Source organism: Cicer arietinum, chromosome 2, assembly GCF_000331145.2.
Source record: "Cicer arietinum cultivar CDC Frontier isolate Library 1 chromosome 2, Cicar.CDCFrontier_v2.0, whole genome shotgun sequence".
NCBI lineage: Eukaryota > Viridiplantae > Streptophyta > Magnoliopsida > Fabales > Fabaceae > Cicer > Cicer arietinum.
This window is the reverse complement of record NC_021161.2, coordinates 6,332,856-6,346,268: the sequence shown is the minus strand read 5'-3', so window position 1 is coordinate 6,346,268 and position 13,413 is coordinate 6,332,856. Positions and strand designations below refer to the sequence as shown.

Below are 13,413 nucleotides of genomic sequence, written 5' to 3'. Positions count from 1 at the left end.
TTGGATTCAATCAATCCAAATCTCCTTTAATCTATCTCAATCATCTCTATTTCTCTTAATTTCACATTTTTTTCCAATAATTTTTTATTTGAATTCAAAGTTTATATCATATAAATCAGACATGTAAAATTTTATATAAATTTAAACTCAATTGATATATTATTGAGATACATCAAAGATATATTTTATGTACTTTTATTGAACATAGTTAATCTTTATCCGTCTCAATAACATACTAAATGATTTTAATTTTTTGTAAAATTTTACATATATAATTTATATAATATAAATATTCAACTCAATAATTATTTTTTTAAAATTAAAATTAAAATTAAAAAAAAATAGAGATGATTAAAAGAGATGAAAAAAATTTGAATTGAGAAGATAGAAATTCATAAAACCAATAACATAATTTAAAAATAAAAAATAATAAAAATAAAAATAAAAACTAGGCTTGTCCAATAAGTGTCTTCCACAACACGTATCTATGAGCTGTTTTCATACACAATAAAATTAACATAAACATAACATACGCTCTCTCTATTTAAACACATCACCTCTTCTTCTTTCTCCTTTCTTAAAACCTTCCCTTACCATATTCTTCATTTTCATTTCTTCTAATTTCCTCTTTATTCCTTTTATTAATTTCTTCGAAATTTCTTTGCCTCTTTCATATAATATTCTCATCTCTTTATACCAAATTTCTCACATATATATATACCTACCTAAGTCTAATATAATTGACCACCCCTAAAAATAAAACCATATTGTATACAAATTATTTTAATTATCTATCATGGATGAACCTATTGTGTTGAACAAAGTTGATGAATCTCTTGATTTGCCTCCTGGTTTCAGATTCCACCCTACTGATGATGAAATCATTACTTGTTATTTGATTAACAAAGTGTTGAATAGTAATTTTAGTGCAACTGCAATTGGTGAAGCTGATTTGAATAAGTGTGAACCTTGGGACTTACCTAGTAAGTTTTATTTTCTATTTTTTATTTATTATTATTATTTTTTATCTTACCTCTCCGATTTTTCGAAATAAATTGATTTTGATAATCAGGAGTCAATTATGATTATTTGTTGATATTTTTTAATTGTATGATATTTTTTTAATCATGTGATATATTTTGTTGATATTGAATTTTTATAAGCATATGATATGAATATTGTAAAATTGTAGAGATGGCAAAGATGGGAGAGAAAGATTGGTATTTCTTTTGCCAAAGAGATAGAAAGTATCCAACTGGAACAAGAACTAATAGAGCAACTGAATCAGGGTATTGGAAAGCAACTGGAAAAGATAAAGAGATCTACAAAGGGAAAAGTAACCAACTTGTTGGAATGAAGAAAACTCTTGTGTTCTATAAAGGTAGAGCTCCAAAGGGAGAGAAAACCAATTGGGTTATGCATGAATTTAGATTGGATGGCAAATTTGCAACTTGCAATCTTCCTAAGGATTCAAAGGTACCCTTTTTTTTTTTTAATTTATTTCTTTTTTATTTTCTTTATTTTGAGAAAGGAAAATATATAAAGCTTTTAAAAAGTTTTAAATTGCAATCGACAAATTAATGCAATGCTTTATACGTATGTTTTCGTAGTCGAATTGAAATTGTAAACTAAACTTTATTTAACTCTTTACGGAACTTTAAATTACCAGAATCTTACGTATCTATGAAAACTTAAGAATTAAGTTTCATAAAACTGTGACATTATTAGTCAATTGAATTTATCTATGTTTTTTAAAAAAAATTAAGAATTACGACAAAATTGCGATTACCATTTCGCATGTAATTTTCAAAAGTTAATTTTAATTATGGATTTTTACAATTCAATTTACCTATATTTTTGTTTTTGCTTTTTTAAAAAGTGACTTTTATGATGTAATGAGAGTTTCTTTATCATGTGGTCCTATATCTTCCCTTCATCATATATAGCTTTTGCTTTCTATGTATAGAAAGCTCAATTGTCAAAGATTCTAGCTAACACTTTTTTTTCTCTTTTTCTTGGGAATGCATGATATAATATATGATTTTAGGATGAATGGGTTGTATCAAGGATTTTCAACAAGAGCAACACAGAGATTAAAAAGAATTCATTTTCCAATCTTTTGAGGATAAATTCATTAAGTGATGATCTATTGGATTTTTCTTCACTACCACCTCTTGTGGATCCACCTTTTAGCAACACTATCAATTCGCCACCTTCATCATCCTCTAAACCGCCACCAAATGGTAATTATTTTCCAAGTTACTTAATCAACAACAATATTCAAAATCAAATTCCATCATATAACATTGCCACCAACCAAGAGAATACATTTTCTCATCAACCTCAAAATCAAATCCAAATTCAAAATTCAAGCTCTCAATTGCAACAAAACATGTTATCAAATTATTCTTATAATATGCAACAAGGGAATCACAACAATACTTATATTTATGGATTGGACAACAAAGAGTGCAAGATGGAACAATTCTCTACCAACAATTCTATGGTAAGTGTTTCACAAGACACATGTTTGAGCAATGACATAAACACTGACACATCTTCAGTGGTCTCAAAGCAAGAAATTGGAAGGAATACAACATTGTATGAGGATTTTGAGTGTCCTTCATCAATTGGTCCTCTCTCAAATTTTGAATCTTTGTGGAATGACTATTGAAGAATAATAGAGAAATTAAATCATGGTTTTTATATATTAATTCCATTATTACATATCATCATAGATATAATTATTAGATATGAAGAAAGTTATTGGTTATGCATATAGTGTATAGGTTTATGATTATGAAGGTGTTCTAAAGTATATAGGTTTTTTTTTTTATTATTATTCAGCCATCCTACTATTTAACAATTAGGAAAAGGACTTTGATCCTACTATTGTACATTTTCTTTTCGTTATTATTAGATATAGGGAGTTTGTTTTATTAATTCATTTTCTTTTGTAATTTCTATCAAAGATTGTATTTGTGTAATTCAAAATTTGTGTAATTAATGAAAATTATAGTTTAGAGTACATATATATTTACTATTATTTTTTTGTTATTGATATTTCAAATATGCATAATCAAATAGATGAATTCAAATGAGTTTGAATTGATTGGGAGTATTTAGTTCGAATTTTAAATTAAAATAATCATTAATTATACTCTTTTTATATAAATCATTTGTTATATATATTTTACTTACATCTCAGTCGAACACAAAAATAAAATATAAAATGTCTTTAACAATCCAATGTAATTAATTTAGTACCATCCTTTGCAAAAAGACAAATCTAGAGTAGTTTAAGACTCATATCAAACCCTTGAATGCATGTTATTATATACTTTATGCTTTGTGGAATATATTTATGTATGACATCCCACCAAGAGTGGGGAAGCATTAATTCCCAAGGAAATTTTGCATATGTTTTTTCAACTTTAATTAGAATTTAAAGATTGTGGCTACCATGGTAGTGCCTCCCACCAAGGCATGACTATTATTGTTGCCCTTTCTATGTTTCAAGTACTCCGCAAGATACGCTTCTATTAATGCTCTTAAATATATTGTAATTAAATGAAATAAAGATTACATTAAAGATCTATTTTTGTGGAAAATTGAAGCACCTAATTTAGTTCATAAAAAATATTATTAATACTTTTCAAAAATATCAATTTGAGATACATTATTCATAATTAACAAATATATTCAAATACAACCAAAATGGTCTAGCTCTAACAAATAGACTAATGTATGATCACTTCACTCAAAAGATTAATTAAAACCCGGTGCAATATTTAATTTTTTATAAGCAAAATGAAATTAATAGAGTATAAGGAGTATTTGTAATTAAATCATAGTTCAACTGATTAACATAACGTCTTTTCGTAGATTTAAATTCAAAATATCGTAATTATATATAATTTTATAATAATTTATTATCTTTTTTATAAAAAAATTACAATGAATACTCTATGTATAAAACAAAAATGCTAATTATTTTGTATTTCTATCTTTCACTAATTACTTTGTATCTTCTAATACTAATACAAATTTCAGAAAACACATAAAAAACAAACTATATATATTTGATATTAATTTTTTTTTATAATATCTGATATCAAAATTTTGATGTAAAAAAAAAAATCCTATTCATATATATTAGTATCATTTTCGTGCTAAAATTTTCATATATAATGTGCAAAGTAGCATGAAGTGATTATAGATGATGCATAAGATAAGACTAGAAGAATTTTTTAAAAATTAAAAAAATACATTAAATCAAAAGAGTCAGCATTAGTTAATGAAATGGAGGAAGCACGTGAAGAATTTCCTGAATATGTGCAGAAAAGATGCCTCTAAAGTGAGAATTTCCAGAACCACAATACTGTTTTTATGACGAAACGACAACAAACAATGGTGTCTTAATTTCTTGACTGTCAAAGTAACATAGTAGTCACATGCCTACACCCTGTACATACTCAAATACTTCATCTCTATCACAAAACTGATAATTACTATTATTTTTATTCATTTTTCATAAATTAAAAAATTATTATAAATAAAAAGTTGTTCGTAGTTGTTTATTTACAAACATTTAACGGAGTCGTTATCACATGATCAAAAATGACTTATGTCAAGTTTGTGGCAATGCTAACGAGTCGATCTTTTCATATTTTGTGTGATTGTCAACTTACATAAGCAGTTTGGTATTATGTATTACATGTGAATTTGACTAATGATTTTTTTACTGTAGATCTGGATAGAAGACTCGTGAATAATTTGAAAAGTATTTTTGCGGACAATGGCGTAGACGGGAGTATCCTTTTTGTTGCAGTGTTAAATAATGTGTAGAAGACTCGAAATGATTTGATATTCTCTAATATTCTTTCCACTACAAGTAGCATCGCCACCAAAGGTAAGTACTAAGTGACGACTATATCGAATACTCAACTAATTCAGGTTCGTCTTATAAGTGTGTCATCTCCTCCTCAATGTTGGTTTATTTGATAATATTCAAATGATGGTTGGGTGACGGTTGAGTGTTTTCTTTCTTCCTTTTTTAATTAAACAAATTTTCTATATATATTTTAACTTAAAATTCTTCTTTCGTACTAAAATATAAATAAAAATGAGTAAAATAATTTGATGTAACAAATATTTAATTACATTTTTAGAATTTTAGATTGATTAGAAAAGTTCTATAGTGGACCAATTGATAGATGGTCCATTACTTACTAGTATTTGAAAATTGTTCTAAATAGCCTATTTAATCGATGTTAATTTGACAAAAATGAAAGAAAATAAATGTGTTAAATTTTGAGTGACACATTTATATTTTCTTGTATTTTTGCCAAAATTGATACAAATCATATTATCATATTATATTATATTATATTCCATTAATAAAAATTATAAACTTTTACTTCCAAAAATCTGACATCAATTATCGCTACAGTCTTAAACAATTTTCAAACACTAGTCTACAATGTACTTCAAGTATATAACTTATCCTAATTTTCTTAAAATATTTAGGAGATTTACACATGAAAAAACCTCATTTCCAACATTTATGTGAACTTTAGTAAAAATAAATGATTGTTTTTACAAGAGGAAAACAACAACAAAAAAAACATAAATTATAATTCTCCATAACAAATAATCCTTCTGAAAAAACATTTATGTGAAGTACACATGTTTTGTACACATACGCATAATATACGTACATGTCTTGAGGGTACGAATGTACCTTGGTGAAGCTATATATATCCAATACTCCGTTAATTTCTATGACTATGCTTACAAATATACGTATGAGTTTGGTTTTTTGTTTTTGTTTTATTTGTTATTTTGTGTTGGTGTCGCTTAGGCCATTAATTGAGGAACTGAATAGATAAGATCATAGGAAGAGATCGAAACTAGAAATACATGAGAGTGTGTGAATAAAGAAATAAAAGGACAAAAATGGAAGAATTTAAAACAAAATGGGTAAAAAAGGGCATGAGATTGATGATATAAATAATAAATATAGCTAAGTATGGGTAAGTCATGCTATGGAAATATTGGAAGAAAAGAAAGGTGTACATCATTAATCTCGTGAGTATGGATATTTTTGGATTTTTATGTGATGAAATGGAAAATGTGATAAATGCACATTTCTTTCCATTCTAAGCAAAGCCTTCATTGTGGATTTATGCTTGTGGGGAACTTAACCACCCCTTTTTATATGCGGTGCTCATCACTTTTTCTATAAATAGATGCCAATAGATTAATTAGTCAATAGTATATGAGTAAATAAATTATTAATAATACATTTAATTTAAAGTTTTTTTATCAATTATAAAGATGAGAAATCTTATTAAGTTCGAATTTACACTTCAATATATCAAATATATTTTAAAATATCAAGACAACTAAAATGAAAGTTAATGTTACACTAATTGATCTAGGTGTCTATTATATATCACCTTTTTTATTTAATGGGAATAAAGGAGTGAAAAATTGGAAAGGTAGTGAAAATGATATGTGGAAAGAGAGAGAAAAATAGTAGTTATTCATCTTTAAAGGGAAAATTGGAGCATAGTGCTTATGTATATATGCTTGTTTGTGAATCAGAAAACCCTGATTTGTTGCATGAAAAAATGGGGTGAACGGTGGTGTTGGTGGCTCACCAACCAATGAGAAGCCTCCATCAAAATATTCATGAGTGTCCCATTGAAAACGATATCAAATTATCAATAGCTATAAATAACCTCATCATATGTCATATTTTATATTTTTTAATTATAAAATTTGATGTTTAATAAACTCTATTGGGCTGATAGGTCGGGTATTAACTATTGGATAATTTTTAAGTGTACCCAACAATTGTTTTTGGTACCCAACAAAAATTTGCACCTTCAAAATACTCATCTCAAATTTGTCTTTGTATTTTTTTCATGATTTTTGCATTTATAGTGAAGATGATTTAGTAGCAATTGTGAAGATGACTTTTATCATGAATAATGAATAAAAATTATGAACAATATGAATGACTTTTATAGTAAATATAAATTATGAATGGTAAAAATAACATTTTCAGTATACAATTCTTTAAAAAAAATAATGTTACAAAGATGACTTTTATGAACAACTCTAAATATGAATTTCATTGTAGAGAATAAAATTAAGAGCCGGAAAAATGTTTTACCCAAAAAATAAGGGCATTTGGTATTTTCATAGGTTTTTTTTTGGGGTATTCTTATAGATGTAGGGGTACACTTACAAATTGTATGTTTATAGGCATGGGTTGGTCCAATTGACTCAACAAGTCAACTCAACCCAAAATATTTAATTTATTTTCATAATTTCAAGCGAACTTGAATCAACTTGAACAAATATCCATTTTAGTTTGATTTAGAAAAATGTTAATGTTCTCAAACTCATGAATTCACAATTTTGATATGTTAAAAGCAAATTATAAGTTAGTAAAATATCATATAATTATTTTTTCTTTAAAATTTTGAACCTCGTGACTTGACTCAAACCAACTCATTTGAACTAGTTGGTTTGATTTTGACAAAATAAATTACTAAGAATCGATAAAATTTCATTAACTCGAATGACTTGTTTGATCAAACACTATACAACACAACTTGTCCATATTAGAATTTGTCAACTTGTCCATATTAGAATTTGTCTAAGTGTGGTCATGTTACTTTTAAAATTTTCATCTCTAACATTATAAACAAAAATAAATAAGATCCATCTCATTTAAACCTATGCCATTACAGATAATAATACTTGATTGTTTAGCAACTAGTGTCATGGAAATTATTACTGCCAATCAATAAATGAATACTATATATTTGAATGTAGTTATTGAATGATCCATTGGTACAAGTTTTTATACAGGAACTTATAACCAGTTGGAGACAGAACCGAACCAAATCTTGCTGAAATCTAATTGTTTGCTGATGACATACATTCCATTATCTGACAAGCATATATTTGTATGGTTCCTTTACCAAATTTTGTCACTTTAATATCATTACAAATGCATTATGAAAAGAAATTTGAATTTTTTTAATGGAATACAATAGCAACATTTACTACTTATGAACTGAAAGAATATAATAAAGGGTAAAAAGAGCTTAACTGCTTGATAGTATACACAAATTATTTGTTTGATTTAATAACTACTTTCATTATAATTCCACATAGCATTAGATGATTTACATAACTGACATAACTGTGTACATACTTTCATTGATCCAACATATATAAATGGTATTATGATTCTCATTAGAGCCCAGTACTTTAACTTCAACTAAATCAAATCCTTCTAAGCATTGCCTTTGGATAAATATCTAATGCCAAATTCCCAAAATGATTGATACAATGAATAGAAGCAAAAGTGTCACATTTCCTCCTGGAATGAAGGATGACCTGCAAAATCATTCATTGCAAATAAACTTCAGTAATCACAACCTTTTCCTTCACAATATGGAAGAACTAAAAATATCATCAAACTATTTTTTGGTCTTATCCATTCGATTCTCGGGAGAAAGAAGCTCTAGTAAAAGAAAAGAATCAATAAATTCAAAACAAGTGGATATTATATGTGTGTATGACTCCGACGCGGCAGTCAACAGTCTATGTTGACTGGAGTGCAGTCAAACACATCTAGACTTTTTAATCAAGATCGAATAGTACAAATTTCAAGTTCAAATTTTAGATTAAAAAATAATTTAAAACCAAACTTTAAATTTGAATCGTCATCTTGATCGAATGGTCCAAATATGTTGAGTGTTGACTACATTGCAGTAAATCCAAATTCGTGTGTATATATGTGTATGTATGTATATGTATAGATTGTGTGCAGTGGGCCTTTCTTTTGAATCATTAACTATATAACACTGACACTGACACCAAACACAACACTAGCACGTAGACAACAGTAAAATTTAAAAATGAGAGTGATTAAGTGTAACCACATATGTTAATGTTGTGTCAGTGCTACATAAAATCAAATTAATGTAAAACTCTCATTAGCTTCACTTGGAACACTAAACCATACCTGATTTTCTTCTTGGATTGATATATATAAGTCATCACAGGAGGAATGATACCAAAAAGAAAGCAATTAGCATAAACTCCAGCAAAATCAAGAGCTCTTGAAAAAGTAGACTGAAAATATGAAGCTATCAACACTGAAAAACAAAGGACTAATAATGTAACCATCACTTTAACACCATCAAATCTTTCCTCATTTGATCTCAATTCACTCAAATTCCTTGAACCTCTGAATCTAACTTCCCCTGAATTACCAATACTACCCCGATCCGAACAAAAAACCAATCCTCCAACCCTTCCATTTCCATCCACATTATCACAAAAAGTTTCATCTTTTCCAAATACCAACTCAAAAGTGTCAAGAATTTGTTTAGGCAAACTAACAGCATAACCAATCAAACTAGTTGCCATAGCAGAAAAAGCAAACCCTTGAACTGCAAATAAAGCAGAAGGGTTCACAGAAAGCAAAAGGGTAATAGGGTCATTTCCAAAGTTTGTTCCTTTATTTGTCCCAACAAGTCCCAACACAATCAAATTCCATGACAAAACCATTATCAAAGGAACAACCCCACCAATTAGTATTGCTTTTCTTGCATCATCTATAGTGTTACCAGCAATTTTACATATAAAAGGGGTAATTACATGAAACCCTAATGTTAAAACAGCAACAGGTATAATTGGCAAAATTGATGAAAATTTCCATGAAATTGAAGCAAAAGAGGTAATTATATTAACCCTAGCAACAACAATTCCAACAATTACTAATCCAGTTATTGAAAAAAGCATGAGGAAACACAAAACCCTATTTGCAAAATCAATGGTTTTGAAAGGGAAAAACACAATCAAAATTGCAAGAAAAACAGGGAAAATTGAATGAAGAATTAGGGTTTTGAAATTGAAATTGAACCATTGAAGAAAAATTGGTGAGAGTATTGAACCAATTCCAGAAACACATGCAACAAGAAGTGAAAAACACAAACTTGTGTAAACCAATGCAACAAATGAACCAAATTTTTTCCCTAATGTTGCTGTTGCTAGGTTTGTGAAACTAACTTCATCAACATTGTTTTTTTGCATTGAATCAAAACAAAGTTCAGCTACAAGAATTATTGATGACATTACATAAATCCATGATAATAAGATTATGATTGTTGAAGGTATTGGGCCTGATTTAATTGTTAATGATGGTAGGCCCAACATTCCAGGCCCAACAGCAGCACCAATTATTAAACTAACTGCACCCCAAAAACTTTTTTTTTCCATTGGAATTTTCAACATCAATATTTTTTTTTGAAACAATAGTAGTTTCATTTTTTGGTGAAGAAGGGTTTGGGAATGATGATGTTATTGCATTACAAGGTGGAAACTTTTTTATGTGAATGAAATTGAAGGGATTGGTGGTTTTATTGTAAGTGAATTTTTGTGTGGTTTGAAAATAGGGTTTGTGTTTGAGAAAATGTTGTAATGTGTTTTTTGGTTTTGGATATGGAAGATTGTTGTGGAAATGAAATTGTTGTTGTTGTTGTTGCATGTTGGTGTTTGGAAAAAATTATGAATTTGGAATTGTTGATTTTGCTAAATGAAGATGAGTGTGTGAAAGTGAAATTTGTGAACCTCTAACACAAAATAGTGTATTTGATTAAGTGAATATTTTGTGATGTTATATAAAGAGGGGAAAACCTAGTGTGGTCCTTAATAGGTATTATATTATGTCTTGGAATTAGTTTTGGTGACACATGGACTAGTACTATAATATAGATATATATGGTGGTGTTGCGAAAACAACTCGTGTATAGTTAATGTAACCAATCTTTGCGTTGGGTAGGGGGTTGTGTATGTTTTATTCAGTTCTAATATTAAATTTCATTAATTATTTAGATTTGAATTAGATATTTAATTTGACTAAACTTGATGAAATATAAGTTTAATAAAGACAAAATGGTATAAAGATGAGATTGAATTATTGTTAAGATAAATTATAAAAAAATTACTTTTTTATCTTAAATAATGTGATTTTATAAATAAAAATCATCTTAAATTATAGGTTGCATGTAAATGAAACATTAATGATTTTTTTTATAACATTAATCTTTTTTTTATTGTATATTAATGTTTCTTTTCTTATTATATCTTTTATTATTTATTACTCTTTTTACTTTTAATTTTATTATATTTTTTAATTTGTATGAAATTACTAAAATAACATATAATTTGGGACGGAGTGAATAATATACATACACAGTTTTTTGGATAAAAAATTAATAACAAATAAAATGAATTGATCGGAAAATTATTTTTGTTGTGTAATGCTTTATTAGTTAAGTAATAAAGTCATAGCATTAAATAAAGAATTGTTGATTTCTATCAATTTTTAATTAACACAATACATGTTCACTTGAATTCGATCTCTATTTCAATTTTGTCTATGTCGTGTCTGTCATTGATATCTCTATATATTTAAATCTATATTTATATATGATTCAAACATTAACGACTCATATGAGGTTAATGGATTAGATTGAATTTTGTACTCTCCTAATTTGTATATCCTAAGAGATGGTTTGTTACTCCTTAGTTCTTTTAGCTCAAATAAATGTCACTTTAACAAGAAAAAATTATTTTAAAATAAATAATATTTTTTTTTATTTTTAATGAAATAATAATTATATTTTCCTCAATTATATTCTCTAATAAATATTATCTATACTAAATTAATTAGGACCTATTTCCTTTAGTAAAATATACACATGGCATCCTCTAAATAATCCTTCTCTCTAGTTCATTTTGTATTAAATACATTTTAAAAATTATGGAAATAAAAATATTCTACAACTTTATTTTTTATTTGGCTCCTTTATAAATTGAGTAGCATAAAATAGAAACTTTCGTAAAAACAGAAATGGAAACTTTCAATGGAAATTATAGACAACAATGGAAACTTTCGTAAAAATAGAAATAGAAATAGAAATTTTTGGATAATAATTCAGTTTTATTCTTTTTCATATTTAATTGTTTATTTAATTTTAAGGCACTATTTGATAATCTATGTTTTAAAATGTTAATAATGTTATATATTTTTACATAATTCAAAAAATTGATCATTATCTTCAAACAAAACCTACAAAAATTATTATCAATTTCAAAAAATTTATATATTTATCAAATTTTTCATAATTCAAATCTTCAAATAAATACATATTTTCATCTTCAACAACATTAAATCCATCAAATAACGAACACACACTTTAAGATTTAATCTCCAAGTCACTAAGATAATATCTTTTTTTTTTATATATATATTTTTCAAATCAAATCCCTAACCTAAATCTTAAAAAATGAGTTATTTATATTAGGACCTATTTCCTTTAGTAAAATATACACATGGCATCCTCTAAATAATCCTTCTCTCTAGTTCATTTTGTATTAAATACATTTTAAAAATTATGGAAATAAAAATATTCTACAACTTTATTTTTTATTTGGCTCCTTTATAAATTGAGTAGCATAAAATAGAAACTTTCGTAAAAACAGAAATGGAAACTTTCAATGGAAATTATAGACAACAATGGAAACTTTCGTAAAAATAGAAATAGAAATAGAAATTTTTGGATAATAATTCAGTTTTATTCTTTTTCATATTTAATTGTTTATTTAATTTTAAGGCACTATTTGATAATCTATGTTTTAAAATGTTAATAATGTTATATATTTTTACATAATTCAAAAAATTGATCATTATCTTCAAACAAAACCTACAAAAATTATTATCAATTTCAAAAAATTTATATATTTATCAAATTTTTCATAATTCAAATCTTCAAATAAATACATATTTTCATCTTCAACAACATTAAATCCATCAAATAACGAACACACACTTTAAGATTTAATCTCCAAGTCACTAAGATAATATCTTTTTTTTTTATATATATATTTTTCAAATCAAATCCCTAACCTAAATCTTAAAAAATGAGTTATTTATTTGATATTTTTATTTTTAGAGATGAAAATATAATTTAAATATTTGAGTTATAAATTTGATGAAAATATAGATTTTTTGAAAATGATTACTAATTTTTTAAATTTTACTTAAAGATGAATGAATTTTTTAAACTTTTTTTTTAAATATAATAACATTTATGATATTATAAGACATAAAATATTAAATCGTTACTTAAAATTGAATAAAAGCATAAATCAAAAGAAAAAAAAGTGAGTGAATTTCCACTAAAATTAAATTAAGTAATATATATATATATATATGAACATTTTCAAAGAAATAAAAAACTACACCTATTTAATTCCATCATCTTACTATATTTATATCAAACAACAAAAGAGGTCAATCATTCCTTAAAAAAAGTT

General features: G+C 26.2%; 2 protein-coding genes across 2 annotated transcripts; one reads left to right on the top strand and one right to left on the bottom strand.

Annotated features, from left to right (window-relative positions):
• Positions 1–570: 570 nt before the first annotated feature.
• On the top strand, positions 571–3,030 carry NAC14 (NAC domain-containing protein). The gene is made up of 3 exons (XM_004489663.4): positions 571–983; positions 1,193–1,476; positions 2,048–3,030. Exons 1-3 carry the CDS (start codon positions 797–799, stop codon positions 2,672–2,674), a joined length of 1,098 nt encoding a protein of 365 aa, XP_004489720.1. The 5' UTR covers positions 571–796; the 3' UTR covers positions 2,675–3,030.
• A 5,079-nt stretch (positions 3,031–8,109) lies between these two features.
• LOC101514083 (uncharacterized) lies at positions 8,110–10,657 on the bottom strand. Its single transcript, XM_012712729.3, has 2 exons — positions 9,053–10,657; positions 8,110–8,421 (listed from the first exon to the last, which is right to left on the bottom strand). Exons 1-2 carry the CDS (start codon positions 10,357–10,359, stop codon positions 8,343–8,345), a joined length of 1,386 nt encoding a protein of 461 aa, XP_012568183.1. The 5' UTR covers positions 10,360–10,657; the 3' UTR covers positions 8,110–8,342.
• Positions 10,658–13,413: the final 2,756 nt, after the last annotated feature.

Coding starts and splice junctions, on each gene's coding strand:
- LOC101514083 (XM_012712729.3), bottom strand. CDS start 10,359: ATGAAACTACTATTGTTTCAAAAAAAAATATTGATGTTGAAAATTCCA. Junction 8,422..9,052: donor CAATCCAAGAAGAAAATCAG/GTATGGTTTAGT, acceptor ATGATTTTGCAG/GTCATCCTTCATTCCAGGAG.
- NAC14 (XM_004489663.4), top strand. CDS start 797: ATGGATGAACCTATTGTGTTGAACAAAGTTGATGAATCTCTTGATTTG. Junction 984..1,192: donor TGAACCTTGGGACTTACCTA/GTAAGTTTTATT, acceptor GTAAAATTGTAG/AGATGGCAAAGATGGGAGAG. Junction 1,477..2,047: donor ATCTTCCTAAGGATTCAAAG/GTACCCTTTTTT, acceptor ATATGATTTTAG/GATGAATGGGTTGTATCAAG.